Source organism: Chanodichthys erythropterus, chromosome 13 (assembly GCF_024489055.1).
Source record: "Chanodichthys erythropterus isolate Z2021 chromosome 13, ASM2448905v1, whole genome shotgun sequence".
In the NCBI taxonomy this organism is placed as follows: Eukaryota; Metazoa; Chordata; class Actinopteri; order Cypriniformes; family Xenocyprididae; genus Chanodichthys; species Chanodichthys erythropterus.
Window position 1 is genome coordinate 52,057,344 of NC_090233.1, and position 26,410 is coordinate 52,083,753.

The 26,410-nt window shown below is 40.3% G+C and overlaps 1 protein-coding gene and 1 pseudogene across 1 annotated transcript in view; one reads left to right on the top strand and one right to left on the bottom strand.

The window, feature by feature from the left end:
• The first annotated feature begins 1,994 nt into the window (after window positions 1-1,994).
• On the top strand, window positions 1,995-3,227 carry LOC137035019 (uncharacterized; annotated as a pseudogene).
• Window positions 3,228-23,862: 20,635 nt separating this feature from the next.
• Window positions 23,863-26,410, bottom strand: part of LOC137035020 (cytosolic phospholipase A2 gamma-like) — a 30,219-nt gene continuing 27,671 nt past the window's right edge. The window contains exons 15-19 of the mRNA XM_067408265.1: window positions 25,567-25,640; window positions 24,593-24,670; window positions 24,374-24,528; window positions 24,111-24,276; window positions 23,863-24,029 (exon numbers count right to left, since the gene is read on the bottom strand). Of these exons, the coding sequence (XP_067264366.1) occupies window positions 23,863-24,029; window positions 24,111-24,276; window positions 24,374-24,528; window positions 24,593-24,670; window positions 25,567-25,640 (640 nt within the window). The remainder of the gene's footprint in view (window positions 24,030-24,110; window positions 24,277-24,373; window positions 24,529-24,592; window positions 24,671-25,566; window positions 25,641-26,410) is intronic.

Consider the following 26,410-nt stretch of genomic DNA (forward strand, 5'->3'; position numbering starts at 1 on the left):
TACTGATTACTGTAACCTTTTTACAAAATTTAAGCAGACAGAAACTCTATCTGTATGTAAGGCAATTTGATGCATGTGTTGCAACAGAGTAAAGCACTCAGAAGTTACAGTAGAATACACCCACTCTTTTTTTCTAATCCCCATAAATCATAAGCAGTGTCTCAGAACAAGCCATTTCCAGATCCCTGGCAGTGTGATGTCACAAACCCCACAGGCCCCGCCCACAGTGTTGACACAGACCCGCTCTGAGCATGTTGTTTACAGCGAGTCCGCCATTGCTGCACTGCTGAGAGTGTCTCCCAAGCGTTTTAGGTGTTCTGTAGCTGGATGGATTAATCCACAGAGCTTTCTCCATTTACTCCCTAAATCTGAGCTGCTGAAAAGGAGGTGGATTAACTTGGTTTTCCAGGAAAATGCTCTATCACTTCTGCCGAAATTCGTGTATGTCCGCTCGTATCATTTTACACCGGACTGCTTTGTGAACGAATATCAATACAAAGAGACATTACAAAACAGAGACTGTGCTAAAAATGTGTTACTCAAGGAGGATATACAAGTAAAAACTGTTCGTGATCCAGCTTACAGTCTCCAGAGTGACACTAAATACGGCAGTAATGAAGGTGAGAGTACTTACAGTTATTATTACAGTTCATCTGAGCTTATTTACGGTAAAAAGTTTATTAAGCACCACCCGAAAGGAATAAGGTCTTTATATATTTGTTTACTGTTAGTTGTAATGAGTGTTTCTGTGTAATTCGCAATATTTGTTGGTGATAACACAAGGGAAAGAGAGAGAGAGAGTTTATGGATAATATTTTAATGCACATTTTCAGTGTTTTATTAATTATTCACAGTAATTTTCTAGAGTGAAAACAGACGCTTTATCTTTTGTGTGAAGTAGAATAAACATCATAAACTAATCTCTGCAATTCTCCAGCTGTGATCCTTGGGGAGTCTTTGTCCACTCAAACTTTCCTCCTCACTTCACATTAGGACGATTTAGATGCTCGTCCTCTTCCAGGCAGATTTGTAACATCTTTAGTTGATTGGAACTTCTTAATTATTGCCCTGATGGTGGAAATGGGGATTTTCAATGTTGTAGCTATTTTCTTACAGCCGCTTTCTATTTTGTGAAGCTCAACAATCTTTTGATGCACATCAGAATTATATTATTTGGTTTTACTCATTGTGATGAATGATTATGGGAATTTGGCCTTTGTGTTTCCTCATGTTTGTACTCCTGTGGAACAGGAAGTCATGACTGGACAATTTCATGTTCATGATCACCCTGGTGTGCTAAAAAAATGTAAATATGAATGGGAATATACTTCAGAGATATTTTACTCATAAATATTCTAGGGGTGCCAATAATTGTGGCCAACATGATTTGAAGAAAAACATTTATTTCATAATGTGAAAAACTGTTTTCATAATTTAAAAACTGTTTTGGATTTCATGAGTCTATAAGTTCAGTTCAGACCAAATGTGGGTGACAGTGTGGTTTACAGTCGCACTTCTCACGCTGAAGAACATGTTTCTCAATCAGTGTCGTGTCAAATCTGTTCCTCTTAGGTTAGTGGTTGTGGTGGTTAGACAGTGAATCATTCAACACAACACTGGTAACAGTCAGCACTCGCTCTCTAGAGGGAAGATTTAACCTGTTGAGGTGTTTACAGAATGATTGTAGGTTAAAACTGCCTGAGCTCTTATTATTGAACACGTCACCATAAGATGCTCTTGAGGGACAGTTCCTATTACAGTAAAAGTGTACTGTAAATCAACACAAAAGAATTAGAGTGGATATTAATAAGAGAGCTGTGAAGCAACACTTCTCCATCACGCACTGGCACAGCGTCACTATATATCAACTGTAGCCGGATTGAAACACTCATTCGCTCAGATCAGAGGAAGTTAACAAACACAGGAGGAGCTGATGATGTTTAGAGAAAGAGTTGTGAGCGTATAATGAAGAGGAAGACTGACAGAAACAGAAAATGTCTGATAAGTGTGATCTGTGTTTGCTGGGACTGATCATTCTCTGCTCACTTCTCACAGGTAAAGAAATCTGTACTTTCTCTAAAGAGTGGAGTTAGTCTGTGAAAGAGTTCATTTGAACATGATCAGTTTATTCAAGTTGTGATCTCAGAGTTGTGTATTGATACATACAGTGTATTATTCCTGATACTGGACATAGAGTCACACTCAAACATCTGATGATCAACATTATCTTCATATTAAGAGTGTGTGAGTGATCTGAACAGCTCTCTGATGAAGAAAAACAGTTTATTCTGGAGAGTGTGTTTGCATTAAGTGAGGAAAAGACTGTATGAATCTTCTGCTTTTTATGCTGATATGTTTTATATTTTCATTTATTAATATATAACATAATGATCACTCAAATGTACTTGTGTTTCAGGTACCAGTGGAGTAGATGATGCTCATGTGTTCATCAGTTCTGGTGAAGATGTCCGTCTGCCCTGTAATAATGCTCTTTTTGACTGCACATCAACTACATGGAGCTATAACAGTTTCAGACATTCAGTAGCAGTTGAACTGATTACTTCAGGGAAAAAGAAGAAAGACACAGAGAGACATGAGAGACTGAGTCTGGGGTCTGACTGCTCTCTGAACATCAAGAACGTCACAAAAGAAGATCCTGGATTTTACAACTGCCAACAATTTATGAATGAACAAAAACAAGGACCTGATGCACATGTTTATCTGCATGTTCTTCATGGTAATTTTATGATTATGTGGTTAATTTAAAAAGGTCCCAATCCTCTCTTTAAACTCTTTAAAAGACTAAAGTCTGTAATGTGATTTGTGTCTTGTGTTTAGTTTAATCATCATCATCATCATCATCATCATCCTCACAGACTGAGATCAGTCCAGGTCGATCTGTGACTCTCTCCTGTCAGTTGTATTCATATGATGGATAATCTTGTGATAATTGGGCTCGTTCTGAGGAAATTCATCTGTTGTGGGTGAATCAGGCTGGTGTTAATCTGACGACAGACTCCAGATATCAGATATCATCTTCAGGACTCTGTATCATCAATCTGACTACAACACTCCTGAAGGAAGATGACAACAGAGAGTGGAGATGTCGGCTTACTTTCAGAAATCAAGTAAAGACCTCAGTCAGATACACTGTCAAGTATTCAGGTGAGAAACTAACTTTTCTAACTCAGTTTCAGAAGACTCTGTGTTTATATTGCATGGCTTAATGGACAGATCTTTTGACGATATCCCATTTTTTGTCTTGTCTGTTTTCATTCACCACAGACATGATTCATATCCTGTATGTTCCCTTTCATGGGAACTATCGACGCTACGTCGAAACGACGTGATGGGAACCCTCTGCACATTGCGTCGTGAAGCACCTCTGTATCCAACCAATGATGAGACGGGACGTCAGAGGCGGGTGACGTCACGGACCAGGAAGCTATAAAGCACACCCAGAACAAAGAACGCTAGCTTCTGTTGTCTTCAGTAAGCGCTATCTGTATCTTGTGTGTCTTATTTGGTGTTGTTTGTCTACCACGTTGCTGATATCTTCGTCTGAGGACAAGATTCAGTTAAAAGCACTTCACTATAGACATATATATATATATATTTCAGTGTAGAAAACAACAATGGCGGAGAAACAAAAAGACACAGCTCAGGACAAGCAGATTTTTAGGAAGTGTGTGCATCCCTGCACTAGATTCATCTCGGGTGGGGACACACACGAGATGTGCGTTATCTGCTTGGGAGCCGAACACGCACAGGCAGCTCTCGAGGGAGTTGTCTGTGTCCACTGTGAACGGCTCACACTGAGAGTCCTGAGATCACGGCGAGCACTCTTCGAGGAGAGTGCTGCGTCCCGTGTTCCCCGCGGGTCTGGTCCCGCTGTTGCTAAGGCACAGCGAAGGCTGCATTCGTGGGGTTCACAGATGGATCTGGTGGAGGGGGTTGAGACGGGCTCTGCCTCATCTCTTCCCTTACCTGCCAGACCCAGTCTCTCTTCTCCGGCGGTGGAAGCACGCTCTGCGGTTTCTTCCCCCCGGAGAGAGGCACCGGCGCTTAATATATCTTCCTCTGAGGAGGTTGATGTAGTAAGCGTCGACCCTGGTGATGAGGGACCGCCATCCTCATCACCAGCATATGAGGAGCTGCTGGAGGTAGCAAACTCGATGAGCGCTTTCTCCAACCTAGGTCACTACCACAGCGTCGGGGTCTGCTGTTTTTTCACGATCTCCACACCGAGGTGTCGAGGACGTGGAATCGCCCAGTCCAATATCGTGTTTTCAGCCCCCAAACATCCACATATAGTAATATTATGGGGCTGAAACACTACGGCTATGGGGCGATGCCTCCGGTAGAAGAGACGCTTGCGAGCTATCTCTCGCCTGAGTCAGCATCGTCCCTCAAGACCCCGACACTGCCCACTAAGCCCCTAAGAACAACATCGGGCTTGGTGGGAAAGGCTTATTCGGCGGCAGGTCAGGCGGCGGCTTGTTTACATACTATGTCAATATTACAAGCCTACCAAGCTGACCTGCTGGGGGAAATTGACGAGAGCGGGGAAGCTACATTTGAAACGGTTCAGGAAATCCGTAAAGCCACAGATCTTGCTCTCCGGGCCACCAAGGAGATGGCCAAGTCAATCGGCCGCTCTATGGCAGCCCTGGTGGCCACGGAGAGGCATCTGTGGCTGAATCTATCTCACATCAAGGACAAAGATAAAAATGTCCTCTTGGATGCGCCGCTGTCTCCTGTGGGCCTGTTCGGCGATGCTATGTCATCAGTCGTCGACAGGTTCCAGGAGACACGTAAACAGTCAGCGGCCTTCCAGAGATTCCTTCCCCGCCGCATTAATCCCCCCGAGACTGCTGGGCGGGAGCAGCCTCGGCCGGTAGCCAGCTCCTCTGCTCGTAGAGAGCAACAAAAAGTCAGCGTGGCCACCCGTGCTCCCCCGCAAAAAACTTGGGGACCGGGGTGGTCAACGCAGGCAAGGCCTTCCAGAGGTAGAACGGATCTGAGGACCGTTATTATCTCTCGGAAGGCCTCGAAGAAATCCTGACGCCAGTCGGCCAGGGTTTCAGAGGGCAGTCCCCTCCGGAGAGGTCCTGATATTAAAACACCAAGTGTCAGCGCCTCTTCGGTGCCCTCAAGGGGCCGTTCTGCCAACCCTGCCACCCAGTGTGCGACAGGGCGCAGCGGTTCCCACCGATCCTCCTTGATTCGTTTGTCTACCGGTGCGCCGGTCCAGACCAACGAGCCAAGTGCTCAAAAAACACTAGAGGCCAGTCTCAAGAGACTGGTTCCCTTAGTAGAATTTATGTAAGAATGGAAACTTCTCCCGAATATTTCGAAATGGGTGCTGCTCATTATAGAACAGGGTTACAGAATACAGTTCGGTTCTCAACCGCCCAGGTTCAACGGGGTTCTTCCCACAGTGGTAACCCCAGAGCAGTCTCTGGTTATGGAACAAGAGGTTATGACACTTTTGCAAAAGGGGCTATAGAAAGGGTTCCTCCTCCCAGCAAGCTGTCAGGGTTTTACAGCCGCTACTTTATCGTTCCAAAGAAGGATGGAGGGTTGCGTCCCATAATCGATTTACGAATACTAAATCGTTCTGTACAAAAACTAAAGTTCAAAATGCTTACACTCAGACAGATTGTCCCACAGATCAGGTCCGAGGACTGGTTTGTTGCGATAGATCTGAAGGACGCATACTTCCATGTATCCATCCATCCTTCTCACAGGAAGTTCCTCAGGTTTGCTTTCAGGGGCGAAGCTTACCAATACAGGGTTCTTCCATTTGCCCTATCCTTATCACCCCGCACTTTCACAAAGTGCGTGGATGCAGCTCTGGCTCCACTGAGACTCCAGGGCATCCGCGTACTGAATTACATCGACGATTGGTTGATATTAGCTCAAACGGAGCAGCTGGCAGCTCAGCATCGAGATGTTGTTCTGTCACACATGAAAAAGCTTGGGCTGAGGCTCAACGCAAAGAAAAGTGCATTAGTTCCAAGTCAGATTACCAACTATCTAGGGGTAGTTTGGGATTCCACCACGATGCAGGCTTATCTGTCTCCTGCTCGTGTGAATTCCATTCTCGGAGCCGTGAATGGGGTAAAGATAGGCCAGTCACTAACTGTGAAACAGTTTCAGAGACTGTTGGGTCTGATGACAGCTGCGTCCAACGTGATACCTTTTGGCCTGCTGCACATGAGACCCTTACAGTGGTGGCTCAAGACCAAGGAGTTTTCTCCGAGGAGAAACCCTCTCCACACGTTCAAAGTCTCGCGGCGATGCCTTCGAGCTCTGGCCGTGTGGAGGAAGCCTTGGTTCTTGTCCCAAGGTCCTGTGTTGGGGACTTCTCGTCGTCGCAGAATGCTTACGACAGATGCTTCCCTCACGGGCTGGGGAGCGATCATGGGTGGTCGCTCGGCTCGGGGTCTCTGGGAGGACCATCAACGTTCCTGGCATATAAATCGGCTGGAAATGATGGCGGTATTTCTTGCATTAAAATACTTCCTCCCAGACCTGAGAGACCATCACGTGTTGGTCCGCACGGACAACACAACGGTGGTCGCTTATATCAATCACCAGGGGGGTCTACGGTCTAGCCAACTATACTACTTGGCACGTCAGATCCTCCTGTGGTCCCAAGGGAAGTTCCTCTCGCTCAGAGCGGCATATATCCCAGGGAATCAGAATGTGGGGGCAGACGCCCTGTCGAGACAGGGGCCGAGGCCCGGGGAGTGGAGACTCCACACCGAGGTGGCGGAGCTCCTATGGCAGAAGTAGTGCAGACGTGGCCGAGGCTACGTCTGTACGCTTTCCCCCCGGTTGCTCTGCTCCCAGGAGTACTGGAGAAAATCCGCCAGGACGGGGTCAGTCTAATACTGGTGGCCCCATACTGGCAGACAAGGTTTTGGTTTGCAAACCTAATATCTCTACTAGACGGCTCCCCGATGGAGCTTCCACTCAGACAGGATCTCCTGTCACAAGCGGGCGGTACGATACTCCATCCTCGCCCGGAATTATGGAAACTGTGGGCCTGGCCTCTGAGGGGGCCAGGTTCATAGACTCTGGTCTCTCAACCGAGGTTGTGGAGACCATTCTCAACTCCAGAGCTCCCTCCACGAGGAAGTTATATCTATACAAATGGAAGTTGTTCGTTGCTTGGTGTAATCAACACGGAACGGACCCTGTCCACGCACCTGTAAATTCGGTGCTTCAGTTCCTCCAAGAAAAATTCTCGGAAGGGTTAACTCACTCAACACTAAAGGTTTATGTTGCAGCTATTTCTGCATTTCATGTTTCTTTAGGGGGTTCCTCGGTGGGTCGAGACCCCCTAGTAATACGCTTCCTCCGTGGTACTCTAAGACTGAGAGCTGTGGTACGTTCTAGGACTCCAGCCTGGGATTTGGCGGTAGTGTTAGAAGGGTTAGCTGAGGCACCTTTCGAACCATTAGAACAAGTTTCTGAGAAGTTCCTTACACTCAAGACCATATTTTTATTGGCAATCTCGTCTCTTAAAAGAATTGGAGACCTGCAGGCATTATCAGTTTTGCCATCATGTTTGGAATTTTCACCAGGAATGGTGAAGGCATTCCTACACACTAGACCGGGCTATGTGCCCAAGGTCCCCACTAATGTTCCGGGTCCTATTGTACTTCAGGCCTTTTGTCCCCCTCCATTTAGGAGTGCGGATCAGGAAAAACTTAATCTGCTTTGCCCTGTCCGGGCCCTAGATACTTATGTCCACAGAGCTGCCCTGTGGCGTAAGACAGACCAATTGTTTGTATGTTATGGGTCCCCTAAGAAAGGGGGCCCAGCGTCTAAGCAGAGGATGAGCAAGTGGGTGGTCGAGGCCATTTCTCTTGCGTACAAAGCAGCCGGACAACCATGTCCTTTGGTGGTCCGGGCTCATTCTACAAGGGGTATGGAGGCCTCTAAGGCCCTGGTGTCAGGAGTTCCCATGTTGGATATTTGTGATGCAGCTGGATGGTCATCCCAGCACACTTTTATTAGATTTTACAATCTAGATATTAACTCCACTCCAGGTTCAGCGGTACTGTCAACAAGATAACAGACATGTATTTGGCTGTACGGCCTAGTCGGGATAGCGTTCCCATCACGTCGTTTCGACGTAGCGTCGATAGTTCCCATGAAAGGGAACGTCTCGGGTTACTTGTGTAACCCTGGTTCCCTGAATAAGGGAACGAGACGCTACGTCACGTTGCCGTACCCCCGGCATACCTATGAGCGCTTACTTCAGACATATTCCAGAAGCTAGCGTTCTTTGTTCTGGGTGTGCTTTATAGCTTCCTGGTCCGTGACGTCACCCGCCTCTGACGTCCCGTCTCATCATTGGTTGGATACAGAGGTGCTTCACGACGCAATGCGCAGAGGGTTCCCATCACGTCGTTTCGACGTAGCGTCTCGTTCCTTTATTCAGGGAACCAGGGTTACACAAGTAACCCGAGACGTTTTCATTTTAGCATTGTGAAGTTGCCATTACAGCCATCAAATGCATTAAAATTCATAAATTTGACCTCCTATATGGATCATACATTAAATATTTCACAAATCTATTTGAGTCTTGTATGAGCCGTGGAGGAGGTCAGTTTTAGGAATTTCAAGCCTTAATAATGTCATTAATTCAGGATAAACTGAAGGTTTATGGACAGCAGCTCAGTGTTTTACTCTCATATAAAGAAGACATAAATAATATGTGACCCTGGACCAAAGAACCATTTTTACTGAAAGATGAACAAATAAGCTTTCCATTGATGTATGATTTATGTGGTCTTCTCAATTACTGCCACTGTGAACAGTGATGATGGAGCACAAACTGCATGTCATGATAAAGTATGAAAATATGATGTTAATGTCCTAAAGATGTATCCAAACATTCATCTTCTGCAGCTCCAGTCCATTCAACAACACTGATTCCAGTCAGCAGCTCAGAAATCGAGAAGAAATCAAGCCAAACTACAGCAGCAGCTCCTACACAAGGTTCATGATCACATGATCACTGTCACACATCATCAGTCTCTCTTCAGTGGTTTGCACTGGTTCTCACAGACTGGTTTATCATCACAAAAATCATTTAAAAAAAAGTAGCTCTTTAAATAGATTTGTCAGTGAGTCTATGACATGTTGGTATACATGAGTCATGACCATAATGATAAAGACGACTAGTGTAACTCATGACATCCTATGATACAGTGGCCTAATGGTTAGAGAGTCATTGATTCTTGATACCAGCGGCTGCCCAATGCTCCGGGTGTGTTTGTGTGTGTGTGTGTGTGTGTGTGTTCACTACTCACTACTCCTAATGTGCACACACCAATTTGGATGGGTTAAATGCAGAGGACTAATTCAGAGAATTGGCCTTCACATGTTTTGAGCTTAAATGATTATAATAGTGAGCGTTTCATAAACATACCAGTCATCCCATGTTAGTGTGAGCAGCTTTCAGCACCATAACTGAGTCACACTAATATAGAGCTGCTCTGGACTACAGCAGATTGTAAAAGAAATGTCTTGGATAGTCTTGAGGAACAGTGAAGTTCACACAGGGTCACATATTCATCATTTCTGTGAAGCTCAATTATTATGTGATGATGATGATGATGATGATGATGATGTTCATATGTTAAATTATGTTTGAACTGAACTAACAGATGTGATCCACAGATCCAGCTGTCACAGCATCAACTGAAGTCAGTAGGACTGCTGGATTATTATTCAGAGGTACGACACGTCTTTGTTTGCAGTTCATTTATGACGACAGCTTTATAACACTGAAACTATCAGTCAGTCTGTAAATGCTTGTCAATAATCATTCATTGTTTGATACCCTTGACTTCAGTCATGTACAGTTTCAGAGATTCAGTCTCTTCTTCCTCTCTCTCATCTGTCCACACGTGTTTCCTGCAGTGATTTTGATGATTGTTGAGATCGCAGTGTTTGCTGCTCCTACTGTGATTCTTCTTCAGATCATCTGTGCAAGAAGAGCTGGTGAGTTTGAGCTTCACACAATCTGATGATTCACACTCATCTGATCTGGAACAATCTGCAGTCTTGATAAAAACACATATGAGAGATCAATGAATGCATTTATATTGCAGGGAGGAAGAACTCGCAGCACCTAGAGGAAATAGAGATGCCTACAAGATTACAATAAAATACTGCTGAGTTTTGACACGTTTTGACTGAGTTTTTAATCATAATAAATACAGTAATGGACAGACTCAGACTGTTTGTATGATCCTCTCTGTTGGAGCTGATTTGGTGATTCTCTTATCTTGTCTGTTCATTGCTGTTTTTAGCATTTTATTTTAAAATTTTGAACTTGATCGCTACTCATTTTCTTAATAAAACCTCTGCAATTGTGTCTAATGTCTCCTTCCTGAGATATTTGTTACATATGTCCATCAACAAACTGATGTGTATATTTCTAATGTATTGCAGTGCACATGTGGGAACTGTATTATTAACAGTATCAATAACAGCACATACATTAGCCGAGCTCTGACGTCAATGACTGATGAAACATTAAAGATTGTAAAACAAATCTTGCTTTATCATTACTCAAAGTAGTAAGAACGACAGACAATCTGTTTAAGTTTCACATATTTCTTTATTATTATCTGAAAAGGAAGTAGGAAGTAACAGAACATTTAGTCATTTAGCAGCCGCTTTTATCCAAAGCGACTTACAAATGAGAATTTGTAAGTCTTCACAGCCTTCAGATACGCAGTACTTGGATTTGCGTTGAACTATGATACAACACTCACTGCTTGTGCTATGTCAGGACGTGTTGCCATAGCAGCATACAGTAAGCTACCTACCATAGACTGGTAGTTATTTGAGTTCACAGGCTTACTGACTGTCGTTTTTTTTCCGTTTCTGATTTACATCAGCTGGGTTTGCAATGGGGTTAGCATCATGCATGCCATACTTTCGAAGAATTGCTTCAATGTAATGCTTCTGATGAAGAAACATACATTTCTTCTCCTTGACTTGGATGACAAAGATACCCAAAATATAGGAAACTTCTCCCATGTCCTTCATCTTGTAGCACTTCTTAAGAGCAAATTTCAGCTCTTCCATTCTTTCCAGCGACTCTGTGATTAGTATCAGATCCTCAACATACACAGCTAATATCTCCAGCTCCTGTCGAGATCTTACAAACACACACGGGTCGGATGTACTCTGATTAAAGCCAATTTTCTTCATGAACTCTGTAAAGGTTTTGCTCCAACAGCGAGGAGATTGCTTCAGCCCGTATATTGACTTCTTCAGTTTGCATAGCAAATGTTCCTCTCCTGATCTGATGTATCCCTCTGGTTGTTCCATGTAGATTTCCTGGTCCAGGTGTCCATTCAGAAATGCAGTTACTACATCCATCTGATGCACATGCTACTCTGCAAAGGACAGCAATGTACGAATTGAGCTAAATCTTTCCACGGATGAAAAAGTTTAATCATAGTCAGCACCATACTTCTGTGAGAATCCCTTAGCGATGAGTCTGCACTTGTATCTTTCCACTCGACCATCACTCTGATGCTTGATTTTGAACACCCATCGTGATCCTTTAGCCTTCCGATCCTGTGGTAGCTCAACTAAATCCCACGTCTCATTTTCCAACAGCGATTCATATTCCAAATCAGCCGCATCCTCAACACAACAAACACCAACTGTCACCAGATCAACAAACTCATCATATCCAAATCTCTTGGGTGTTTTTTTTAATCCTGATGCCTTCTTAAGCAGTCTCATCGACAGTAACATCGACTGATGTTGTCTCATCAGTTTTCATGTTAACTTCATTCTCCGAAGAAGAAATGTCCACTTCTTGTTTCCAGTCAAAGTCTGACTCATTGAAGATCACATCCCGACGAATTAGAATTCTTCCTCTTTCTTCATCAAACAAACGATAGCCCTTCACATTGTTGGCATATACTACGAAACGTAGCTTCACAGCCTTCTTGTCCAGTTTTCTTCTTTCTGCATCTGGAACATGTGCATAAGCTACACAATCAAACACTTTCATGTGACTTACATTTGGCTGTTTATCATACCATCTCTGGTAGGGTGTCTCTTGCTTCAGAACAGATGTGGGCAGTCTGTCCTGTATGTAAACTGCAGTCGCTACAGGCCCTGCCCAGTATGTCTTTGTTAATTTAGCATAAGAGAGCATGGTTGCTGCTTCAATTACAGGTGCTGGTCATATAATTAGAATATTGTGAAAAAGCTCATTTTTTTATTGTAAATTATTTTTAAAAATGAAACTTTCATATATTCTATATTACCTACATGTAAAGTAAAACATTTCAAAAGTTTTTTTTTTTTTTTTTTTAAATTTTGATGATTAGAGCGTATAGCTCATGAAAGTCCAAAATCCAGTATCTCAAAATATTAGAATATTTCCTAAGATCAATCAAAAAATGGTTCTTTAAAGTATGTTCATTTGTACACTCAATACTTGGTCGGCAGCACATATTACAGCAAATGACTTGCTCTAGCACAAATTACAGCATCAGTGAAGTATGGCATGGAAGTGATCAGCCTGTGGCACTGCTGAGGCACTATTGAGCCTTCAGATCATCTGTATATTGTTGGATCGACTGTTTCTCATCTTTCTCTTGAAAATATCCCATAGATTCAAGGGTCAGGCATATTGGCTGGCCAATAAAACACAGTAATATCATGGTCAGCAAACCACTTGGAAGTGTTTTTTGCACTGTGGGCAGGTGCTAAAGTCCTGCTGGAAAAGGAAACCAGCAACACCATAAAGCTTGTCAGCAGATGGAAGCATAAAGTGCTCCAAAATCTCCTGGAAGATGGCTACATTAACTTTGCACTTGATAAAACACAATGGACTGACACCAGCAGACGTCATGGCCCCCCAAATCATTACTAACTTCAGAAACTTCACACTAGACTTCAAGCAGCTTAGATTCTGTGCCTCTCCAGTTTTCCTTCAGACTCTGGGACCATGATTTCAACATGAAATGCAAAATTTACTTTTATCTGAAAAGAGGACTTTCGACCACTGTTCACTGTCCAGTTCTTTTTCTCCTTAGCCCAGGTAAGATGCTTCTGACGTTGTTTCTGTTTCAGAAGTGGCTTGGTAGTCCTTTTCCTGAAGATGTCTGTGTAGTACAAATAAGATTCTTAAGTCTAGGAAGGAAGGGGACAGGGTCGGTGTTCAACTGCTGACTGAGCTTTATTTTCAAGATTCAGAAAAGTCCAACAAAAACTGTGCGAGGCACAACAACAAAACAAAATAATCCACAAAGGGCTTCACTCCAGTCACGGCATATACAATCCACAAAGGGCTTCACTCCTGGTCACGGCACGTACAATCCACAATGGGCTTCACTCCAGTTAGTCGTGCACTAGCGGCTCAGTCAGCAGTTCCCCTCTCTCTCACCGACTCCTGCTTCTCGCGGCGTTTTAACCTGTCTCCGCGCCAATTACTGAAATGAGAAACAGGTGTTCGTGATTTACATTTAACTCGCTCACTCACCAAAGATCTCCCGATGCTCTCTCCCGCCGCAGACCTCGCTGAACCACGCCCCCCTTGCCACAGTCTGAGTGTGGTGGCTCTTGATGCACTGACTCCGGCTTCATTCTACTCATTGTGAAGCTCTCCCAAGTGTTTGAATCGGCTTTACTTGACAGTATTCTTAAGCTTGTGGTCACCCCTGTTGCTTGTGCACCTTTGCCTACCCAATTTCTTCCTTCTAGTCAACTTTGCATTTAATATGCTTTGATACATCACTCTGTAAACAGCCACCACATTCAGTAATGACCATCTGTGACTTACTCTCTTTGTGGAGGGTGTCAATGATTGTCTCCTGGACCATTGCCAAGTCAGCAGTCTTTCCCATTAGTGTGGCTTCAAAGAACAAGAGATACCCGAAATTTATACTGTAGGGATGGTCATTTAATGAAACTTAAATGTAAATATCTATCTAAATATCTAGTATTTTGAGATACTGGATTTGGGACTTTCATGAGCTGTATGCTCTAATCATCAAAATTAAAAAAAAAAAAAAAAGTTTTGAAATGTTTTACTTTACATGTAGGGAATCTAGAATATATGAAAGTTTCATTTTTAAAAATAATTTACAATAAAAAAATGAACTTTTTCACGATATTCTAATTATATGACCAGCACCTGTTATGTGCAATTTTTTCTTTCTGCCACACAATTTTGCTGAGGTGTGTGAGGAGCAGTTGTTCCATGATGAATACCTTGAGCCTTCAAGTATTCTTGAAATTCTTTAGATGTGTATTCTCCACCATTGTCCGTTCTTAGTCGTCACTTTCTCTCCACATTCATTGGAGAATGTTTTCTCAAAGTCCTTGAATTTGCTAAGCACTTGACTCTTCTGCCTCATAAAGTATCATTTGCAACATCTAGAATAGTCATCGTAAAGTACTTTGACCCACCTATAGACTCCTAGTCTGCATGGGACCACAGACATCACTATGAACCAACTGCAATTTGCTTGATTTCTCCCACTGGCTTGTGAGGCTTTCTAGACAGCTTGCCTTCCACGCAGGCTTCACAGAAAAGAACTTCTTTCTCTGCAGAAAAGTCCATTCCATTTACCAGATTTTTAAGTTCCTTCAGTTTGGTGGTGTGAACCAGTCGCTGGTGCCACATGCTGGCTGTTACTAATGCACTTGACGCACAGTGACAGTCAGATGAACTTCCCTCGACACCCAGCTGATACAGCCCATCAGATCTTTGTGTTCCCATTCCTTGGAGATCTCCATCTTTACTAAAAATGTAATACCAATCTGTAACCACCAATCTGCGTTGACATCGCTGATGCACCACCGGATGCAGCACCTCCATAGTTACCATCAGCAGACATTCGCTTTTGTTATTCATTTATTAATGCTTGCTGAACAAACTGTAGCACTAAATTGTCCAACTTGGTTTTGAGAGCAGTGACAGTTGTAGCATAGCTTGTTGGTAAACTGCCCAGCAGCGTTACAATCTGATCCTCCTCTTCAATCACAGCACCTATCGCTCCTAGCTGGTCAGTTAATCCTTTCATCCATTTCAAATGTTAAGTTATGCTTTCTACTTCCTTCATTTCACATCTGAAGTACTTTTTCTTTGGCTTATTCGCAAGAGTGTCTCTCTCAAAATGTCCTTTTAGCGAATCCTACACTTCTTTAGGTGTCTTGCAGCTTGTTATCAGATATAACTGGGCTGTACTCACATTTAACACCAACACAGAAAATGCCTTTTCTTTTTGTTTTTCGAATTCTGCTCGTCTGTGCATTTGCTCCCTCTGACATGTTGTCAGTCTCCGTCACCATGTCCCATAGTCCTTCCACTTTCATCAGATGTCCCATTTGTAATTTCCACGTTGCCCAGTTCTCTGGCCCGCTCAGCTTTTCAATAAACAGTCTATCCTCCATTGTGGATTCCACAACACTGTCTATATCACACAAAATCCTGTGTAAAAGCAACCTTTTTAGCGATGATCTGGGCCCATAACCTGTTGAAGTTTCACATATTTCTTTATTATTATCTGAACAGGAAGTAGGAAGTAACAGAACAGCGGTGAAACACTAGATGGCATAGTATAAGAGTGACACCTATTAGTAAATCACAATATTACAATATTTTTTTATTTGACATTACATTCACAGTCACCAATGACTATAACAAATCACTGTTGATTGTAACATAAAAAACATGAATTTTCTGTAAATCTGCTTTGAAACGATTTGTTGTAAAAAGTGTGATACACATAAACATACTGTATTTTACAAGAAAAACTACAAGAAAATAGCCTGACTTCGTCATACTCATATTCTAGGCAGAATGTGAGTCTGATACTGCTCCATTGCACTTGAATTATGGGGCATGTCTTAACCGAACCAGTAAAAAAAAAAAAACCTCTAGATGGCATAGTATAAGAGTGACACCTATTAGTAAATCACAATATTACAACACAATCTGCATTAATGGACTCAATTTTAGGTAATAGTGGCCCTCAGCTGATTAGCAGAAGTATTTCAGAGAGACAGTAATAACGTGAGTTAGCCAGAGACACAATTGAACATCAATAATTAATCAGACTCACAGGTTGTGATTCTGAGGAGCAAGTTGGTCCAAATAAAGCAGGTACTTTAACCTCTGATTCTTCACAGCCTCATCCTTTAACAGTGAAAATGGCTGAACTTATGCCATTATTACTGTTTTTCTCAATCGATTTGCCACATTTCTCCAAAGTAATGAAACAGAGACGCCTTAGATCTAATTGGATCTCACAAGTATATCAGTCCTCTTTTTCCTCAAAAGCTAGGGCTAAAGCTATAAAACTGTGTTATATAATGTTAACAAAGATGACATGTACTGCTCATTGTTATTTAATGGATTAACCAACATGAGACCTTACTGTAAAATGTTACTGAATAAACCCGCTTTATACAAAAATTTTTGGACTTTAATTTGCAGCAGATAAATATGGGAATATCAAAGGCTGGATGTTATAGATGTTGAAACAAAGTGTTACTTTAATAGCACTGAGATAATCATTGAATTTTTTTTTTTTCCATTTTAATTTTTTGTGTGTTTTTATCATTTTTATTTGTTATAGTATATCTTTTGTTAATTTTTATTTTAGTTTTAGATTAAGTACATCAAGTTAAACTAAATGAAAATGAGAAATGTTGCCACGTTGCAACTAGCTGAAATAAAACAAGGTTGATGTTTATTGTATTTATTTTAAGAAGAGGTTTTCTTTTTTTTTTTTTTTTTGTGAATTATAACTAGTTTGGTAAAAATCTGTTGTCAGATTTCACAGAATGTAATGCTTTTATTTCACAATCTCAACGTCACACCAATTTAAAGAGAAGTCTAACTGTAACAGAAGAAGGTGGTGGCATCACAGTCATACACAGTCTTTTTATCCATGTGTGCACCAAAACCATCTGTAAAACCTTAAACAAATTCAAGCACAATTTGTAAAACACATTCTCACTCACTAAAACATTTTACACTGTGATGCAAAATGTCCTGAGGCTGAACTCAACACATCAGTGGCAGATCAGTGGACTTGCTGCCGTTGAATATCTAAGTTAGAGACGTCCTCTGTCACAGATGAAACCTAAAATATGCAAGGATGCAAGATAAATTAATAACTATAATATGACTGCGTGGGGAACCTACAATATGAACCTCATATTTCACAAGTATACTTTTGGCTGTATTATTTGTGTCCCCTTCAAAAATTGCTCTTGAGAAATGTTGGGTCCTATCATACACTAAGCACAATGCGATGCCAGGCTCAACACAAGTGTTTTTTCTAGTTTCAGCCCGACGCAGTTATCATTTTCATGCCCAGCACCCAAGTCATTTAAATAGCAAATGCAAGCACACATGGCTTTTAAAGGGAATAGGAGATGAGACTCTGATTGGTTTATTGCACATTAGACCCAAAACACCCTTTTAGACCATGCGCCTGATGTGCCAGCCATTTTCCATGGCACCACTATCAATGCCTATAAATCTACAGCTGTCAGGTGGTACAGCGGCCACGTGGCACATCTGGGAGCTTTCAGAAAACTCTCAGCTTAAAGCTGTAATTACAAGCTCTACCAGGACATTTTACAAGCTAGAATTTCTACAGGAATTACGAGGCTGCGTCATCCTCTACAGTTAAAGACCTGGGTGTTATATTAGACTCAACTTGTTCTTCGAAAATCATATTTCATATGTTACAAAAACAGCCTTCTTTATCATGTCACTTGAACACATAACTAAACTGAATTGTAAACTGAAAGGTCTATAATAAATGCCATGTTTGTATTTCATTGGCATTAGATCAATAAATTAATAAGTATCAGTATTCATGGCAGAAGAGTAAAATCACTAAATATTAATTGGTAACATGGCGCCCTCTTGTTTAACTTGTATCCTATTACACCTGAGCAGCTTCCATAATTTGCGATTTATACTCATAATGTTTTTTGATGGTTCAAGTGCTTGATCCTCTATGTATTCCTGTATTTTCTAATGTACTCAATATTATTTAAGTCTGTTTAGTTTGTGTCAGAAATTTCTATTAGGATATTATTATATTTCTTGACCCTTGTGAAATTAATAAGACCATTTCAAACATTAATTTCAATAATATTGTATAACAAAGGAAATATATAATATGGATTTTGTTGTGCCATTGCCTGGAGACATTTAGCCTTAGTGACCACACAGATCTGCTACCTTTTATATTACCTTATATAATATATAAGGTACGTGATATGCAGGTATACGGCATAAACCTGCATATCACGTAGACTACATCCCCCTCAGGAGAAATCCCATAAACACACTACTGTATATTAGTGTTCTTATGGCTTGATTTGATTGAAATATGTAGCTGTGTGTATTTGGGTCACATCAATTTAAGGTCGTTTTAAAAACTATTTGAAAACCACTGCTTTAGACTGGATTACTGTAATGCATTACTAGGTGTTTGTCCTGCATCCTCGATGGAAAAGTTACAGTTAATCCAAAATGCAGCTGCTAGAGTTCTTACCAAGTCAAGAAAATATGATCATATGACCCCAATTTGATAATTTCTACACAGGTTACCTATTAAGTTCTATATTGATTGTAAAGTATTGCTACTCACTGCTTACTAAATGGTCTAGCTTCTTTGTATTTAACCTTCTATCACACTACAATCCATCAAGCTCTCTAAGGTCACAAAACTCTGGATTAGATACCTAGGATATCTAAATCAACTAAAGGAGCGAGAGTGAATCTAGATTAAAGATACATGTCTTCAGCCAAGCATTCTCATTACATTTCATAACCTTGTTATATCTGATGAAATTGTAACAAATGCACATACTTGAATACATCACGTTAATTAACCACAAGACTAGTATTATCTTAGAGCTGTTACATTTCTGGCATTTTGACATTACATTCACAGTCACCAATGACTATAACAAATCACTGTTGATTGTAACATAAAAAACATGAATTTTCTGTAAATCTGCTTTGAAACGATTTGTTGTAAAAAGTGTGATACACATAAACATACTGTATTTTACAAGAAAAACTACAAGAAAATAGCCTGACTTTGTCATACTCATATTCTAGGCAGATTGTGAGTCTGATACTGCTCCATTGCACTTGAATTATGGGGCATGTCTTAACCGAACCAGTAAAAAAAAAAAAAACCTCTGCACTCAATTGGATAGACCTACTACCAATCAGAGCAACGCAGTAAGTGACGTATGTTGAACTTGCACTTAAACTTTTGCCGAATCCCGTTGGAAGGACGGCAAACACATCTTTCCCATCGACAAATGCCTTGATTGCGGTTCTTTGTTCGTCTTTTAAAATTAATGCGCTGTCGATTTCTTTTATTACAGACGTGATAGCGGATTCTAAACATCTTACTTCTCCAGCTGCAGTCATCGTTGGTGAAAACCAATTCAAGAATTCAACCCAAGCGCTCTTTGATGACGTGGGTGGTTACGTAAGCCGAGCATAATTACTCCACAATGGATCGAGTCCAGACCGAACTTCCCGTCCAAAAAATGTTGTGGGCGGGGTTCGGGCTGGCTCCCAGGCTAACAAGAAAAAGTAAAAAAGCTAAAAAGTTATAAACCAACATATATAGACACACACACACAGAAACTAAAAAAATATATAAATCATTTACATATATGCATGCGTATATATATATAGATATATATATATATATAGATATATATATATATATATATATATATATATATATTAGGACTTAAGGGCTGTCAACGTTAATGCGTGCAATTAATTCAAAATCCTTAACGCATTCAAATATTTTAATGCATATTTAATGCAAAAAAAATTATGGAAGCATGTGAAATTGCGTCATAACATAATTTACATCACGCAGTTAGATTATCTTAAAGTCCATGATGATTATGGCAGAGAAAATTATTCTTTCCAGTGTCTGTTTCGCTTTAAAACAAATAGTCTCGTGCAAATTCTCTTTCAAGTCTTGCACCTAAACGGACAAATTCACACAAAAATTATGTCAACATGCCCATCTTAGCGAGTATCCCAACAAACATAGTAGGTTATGTCTTAAGAGAAAAATGAGACAAACAGTGCATGTGTATCAGTCTCAGTGTACTGGATCTTTGAATTATGAATTAAGGGACAGCAGTCTAATAATCCTGCTTTCTGTGTTTAATGTTAATCATAAGAAGAAGAAATCACTTCTGACTGAATAGCTTTTGTAACTTAATGTTTCATCTTTATTTAATTATTCAAATTAGTATTTATGCAGTGGTTTTATATTTGATTACAATTTATGTTTCTGAAAACTATTGTTAGATAAACCTGTAAAGCATTGTTGATTTTTATTATTATTATTTTTTTTTTTATGGTTGCTTTGGTATACATAAATGTATGAATTATATTAAGTCATATAATTTGGTTATTTGGTGTCCTTTTTTGGAAAGGCATCTAAATTTACCTTGAAAAATACCTTGTTTTGGGAAAATCACACTTCAATCTGATGGTTTACTTTGTTGGATAAAGGCAATGATGGCAAAATGGACGTGTTAAACAAGATAAATGGTGTATGATTAATTTCACGATAAGTGTGCGATTAATCGCAATTAAAAAAAATAAAAATAAAAAATCTATTGACAGCCCTAATATAAATATATCGATTTTTTTATTCCAGAATCTAAACTCATATTAAATTGCTTCATTTTAGTCCTTGCTTTTAGTCGAGAAATCTGCAGCTCCTGCTGCCAAAGAGGAGGAGTCAGAGGAGTCTGATGAGGACATGGGCTTCGGCCTGTTTGATTAAACCTCTGAATGAACATCAGTGTCAGTTTTAACACCTATAAAACATCTGGAAACATCAGTTGTGACTCTTGTGTGTTTGGATTGGTGTGCGCACAGGTTTTGTGTAGAAATTGTAAATCTTGTTTTAGTTTTCAAATGCACAGGTAGATTTATCAATAGGTCATTTTCACCACAAAACATGTCATTGCAAATAAAAATAATAATCATAATTAATAAACTTAATAAACTTAATTCTTAATTCAACATTTCAGGATCTGTTTTACTTGGTTCAGATAGAAGTCAAACAATGTGATCCCTGGATGCTAATGAAATATTACACCTTTATACCAGATTTTTTTTACTGTAAATGTAACACATTAATTAAACCAACGTTCTCCTAAATATTTGTTGCTATAGGGCAGAATAACATTTCTATGCTTGATCCTTTACTGCTTGTAGTTTCTAAAGTATTACTTCAAACATATTTAGACCTGTATTTTATGTATTTTAATGTTATACAAAATTTCCATACATTTGATTACAGTTTTGATAAACTACTCGTATTACATATACTTACATATTTGTCAGTCATGGATTAATGAAACACAAATAAGATTTGTGCAGCAGTACTGTACAGTATTTAAATGCACAATTTCCAGGGTTAGGGATATTTTACTTATCTCTCATGCATTTGACGTAATTGACATTTGCAGTTATATGCAAACATTACAACCATGTTCTTTCTTTTATAAAGTCCTCATGAAGTCAGTAAAGTCACCAAAATGACATATTTAAAGTTTTTGTTTTCATGTGAAAAAACATTTCTTCATAGAGACAGAGCGACACGCGTCATAATCTGAAGACCACGCCCACCGGGGGGGAAAACAATCCAACCATCTCCATTGACTTTGTATTGCATGAGGCTGCCTCTTTGTCTTTTCTGACTTATTACAAAAAACAGAACAATGTCTAAAAGCTGCTGTGTGACAAGGTGCACAGCTAACAAGCTAAAAAACCCAGAAATAAGTTTTTATAAGCTGTCGATCCCAAAAAATGAATGTTTAAGGACATAAAAGTGGATACAGGCAGTGAGACAGAGCACAAATGGTCATAATTACTTTAAGAATACACTGGAGGGGGTCGTAATCGGCGACAACATATGCTAAACAAACCAACAAAAACAAACCATTCATTATTTTTTACCATGTCAAAGAATTATTTCACCTGTCGCCGATTACGTTCCCCTCCAATGCATTTCTTATAGTAATATGACCCGTTGCTCTCTTTCTCACTGCCTGTATCCACTTTTATGTCCTTAAACATTTGTTTTTGGGGGTCAACAGCTTATAAAAACTTATTTCTGGGTTTTTTAAGTTTGTTAGCTGTACACCTTGTCACACAGCAGCTTTTAGACATTGTTCTGTTTTTTGTAATAAGTCAGAAAAGACGAGGAGGCAGCCTCACGCAATACAAACTCAATGGAGACGGTTGGATTGTTTCCCCCCCGGTGGGCGTGGCTTTCAGATTAACATAAATGCGCTCTGTCTCTATGCCTTCATGCCTCTACACCCTCACCTCAGTAAGTATACGCAAATCAATGGATATGCAAATTAGCCCCGCCTCCACTTACTGACATCAGCTCAGAGATCCACTCGGTCAACTTACTGAGGTAAACGCTGCACAATGGTGTCGCTCTTTACAACGCCGGACAGTAACGGTAATTAATATGATTAGTGTTTTGCTTGACTATGTTAGCTAAAAATGCGTTGCTAATGTTACACAAACCATGTTCACATTCGCCATCTCAGAGTCAGGCAGCTTCTAACAATCAGTCTCCTCACAAACTTTAACCTCAGAACGTCAGTGGAGAAAGGCATATAGTTTATCATAATTCTATGCTAATTCTACACAATTTTTCGCATCAACAGAAAAATATACTGAAATAACCCAGCTTCTCTCGAGACTCCCCTGCTAGTTCACTGTTAATGATATGATATTAAAAACACCACATAGACATAAAAACAACATTAAAAACTTGATTTTAACCACAGGGGGACTTTAACTGATTCAATTTGATTATTTTCACAAATGGGCTGGTTTATACTGATTCTAAGGAATTGTGGAATTACAAATTTAAGAATCTGTTTAAGATCTGCGGATCCTACATCCTGACCATTTGGCAGGACAAGCTTAAGATACAGCAGTGTCTTTGTCTCTATGATAATGTAAAGGTATGGGCGATACTGTCAGACTGATTGGATTAGCACCTATGCATTTGAATGACACATTTATGCTGATTAGATCATGGCTAGGAAATGTAGAGAATGGGCTGATTCCTGTATTGCATTTGCATGCTTTGTTTAGATTGTCCACACCTCTACTCTATGTATCCCTCCCCCTTGAATGTATATGAACTACCAAGTCACTGCCTTAGTTAGATTTTGGATGACCGCAGCGACGCACAGCGTGTTTCTCAATAAAGAGTAACTTCTGCTTCAAGAGATCCCAAAGTCTCCTGGTCTATGCTTCTGAGATTTCCAACAGAATCAAATAAAAGCATTTTTGAAAATATGATTTCTAAACTAAAATCAAATAGATGCATCTAGTTAATAAACCATGCCATTCATTCATTCATTCATTCATTCATTTTGTGTGTGTGTGTGTGTGTGTGTGTGTGTGTATTTAACTCTGTTAACCAAATCTTAACCCTTGTGGAATTAATAAGAACCCTTTTTAAATACTGTATGTCCAAAATACCAGGGGGGGGGGGAATGATGAAACTCTGAATTGACCAGTCAGCAAAACTCTATTTTATTATAATCAGCATGCATGAAGAAACATTAAAACATGCAGAAACATATTAAATAAATAAAATGGAAACCTCTGATAATCTAAAGTCATTTTGCAGAAAAAAAAGCTGATGCAACGTTGCCTCAACAGTTTCTTATAATGCGTTACCCCCAACACTGCTGATATTCAAATCAGTTTAGTCTATATTCAGATTTTAAACGTTAACGTCTAGATCCTTTTTGCCCAACGGCCGCACGGATCTGCTCCACAAGTTTTCCTTTGTTGTTTGTGATGTTTTTTCCAGCGACCTCCATGAGATCAGTGATCTCCTTAGCGCTGTAAGGACCTTGAAAGGTCTTATAACTTTTCCTCCAGGTCTCAATTTTATCTGAAGAAACATGAACACACTTAAATCAGAACACAGTTGATATTTCAGTTTTATTCTGGAAATTGTAAGACTTTAACTTGCCTCCACAGTTGACCACATTAAAGAGAGGGATGTGGATCACAGTTGGAGTGTTTTTGCCTTTGAACACATATAAGTCCTTCGGATTTTTTACGTCTTCACTGGGAATGTTGACCTCAGGGAAAGGGATGTTTAGTTCTCTGCACATCTTGGCAGCTTCCTTCACCGTCTGCAGTGGAAAAGCATCACAATTGCTCTTATTTTTTTTAAATCACTAACAGTTTCTTATGAGTGAAACTGTAGAGAATGAAAAATCTGTATAATACCATGAAAGGATCACCCTCACTGAAATCCAGTGAAATGATGAGGTCGATGTCTCTCTCTTTTCTCAGCACTGAGAAGTAGGGTGAGTTGAGCAACAGTCCGGCATCTTCATAGTCTCTCGTCTCAGTTTCCTGAAGAGTGGAGGGCACTGCTTCACCTGAGGGATCACAGCATTATTATATTATTCACACAGAATTTCCAGTCAGCAGGTCTGTTCTTACCTGTCATGTCGTGGAGGAAGTTATAATTCCTGCCCCAGGTCCACTGATTCATGCATTTAATAATGCTCATCCAAGCATCTGTAAAACACGCTTGTTATTTACATTTTGTTCATTTTGACAGTGTAGTTATGATTTTGAGTTCTTATCGAGAACAATGTTGGCTGTATAGACTTCTTGACTACATGTTTCATTACAGGATCAGACGAGTATTTAGTTTTTTAAGAGAACTACCTGTTTTTCAAAAGAACTAGAGGATGAAAAGTTATTTGAATTTTAAATATCTAAAATATTAAATATACAGTGGTTTATGTATCAATCTGGCTATTAAATCTAAAATTACATATAAAATTTCCATCCATTCGAATTGTTTTAACACAAACTAATAAACATAATGTGATGCATATTTGTCAGTTGTACATAAATGAATCAGTTCCCTTTCATTGGAACTGTCAACGCTACGTCATATGATGTTATGGGAACCCTCTGCGTGATTGCGTCATGAAGCACTCTTGTATCTAACCAATAATGTGACGAGACGTCAGAGACAGGTGACGTCACGGACCAGGAAACTATAAAGCATACCCAGAACAAAGAACGCTAGCTTCTGTTGTCTTCAGCAAGCGCTCTGTGTTATCGTGTGTCTTATTTGGTGTTGTTTGTCCATTTACATATAAACACGATCTCTTCGTCTGAGGACAAGAGTATCCCACACCAATCCATATATTTATATATACAAAAGACACGTATATATGGTGAAAAACAGCGGTTGAATGGGAGTTGAGCATGCACAGGCAGCTCTCGAGGGAGCCGTCTGTGTGCACTGTAAAAACTCACTCTCAGGACACTGTGTTCCAGTGTTCCCCGCGGATCAGGTCCCGCTTCTGCTGAGGCGGGGTGGAGGCTCCATTCGTGGGGTTCATAAATGGATCTGACAGAGGGGTTAGAGAAGGGCGCCGCCCTTTCTCTGCCCTTACCTGCCAGGTTCAGTGCCGTCTCCCAGGTGGAAGCACGCTCTGCTGTTTCTTCTCCCAGATTGAGGCTGTAACGCCTGGATGGATCCGTTCAGAGTCAATAAACTTTGGAGTTTTCAGAACGCTTTTAACCTGATGAACTTTGTTTGTAAATCACTAAATCAGCTTCGGCCGACTGTGACTTTTGGCAGGTTTGTGGACCCATGAGGGTAAACAGAAAACTCCAACTTCCCAACTTTGGAGACTTCAAAAGGAGCACCCCCCCAGAGACTGACCAGATCACATGCCAACACACACCACACACACACAGACACATACAGAAACACACAAACATACATTTTTGACTGTATATGTAAAATACAACTATGCCAAAATATATCCATCATGTATTTCGAGCGTATGCATGTTTCCTAGTGTTTAAATTAATGTATTTGTGCTAGTGTGCATTTTAATGATGGAATTTTGTCTGTAAACCATAACTTCTTTTATATGCCTTTCTGATCTATCGAGTTTGATCTCTCCGTAAAAGCTCCGGACTCAAGCTATTCACTGAGATATGTCACATAGCTGACAAATGAATTTTTCTATGTGTTTAATGATATTGTGAAGAAAGTACTCCATATCGAAATCCGATCTGATAGTCGTAAAGTATGCAAATTCAGCTAGGAGACCAAACAAAGAAAGAGTTTGCCTGCCAACTTTTTTTGTAGTTTGCATATATTAAACACATTATTCATGCTCGATTGTTCTTTTTGCTCATTTCAACAAAAGCCAGGTCACTTTAACGTTTCGATCATATATCGTTGCTTTACGTTTGGATGCTATCATAGGAATTTATCCTCGTGGC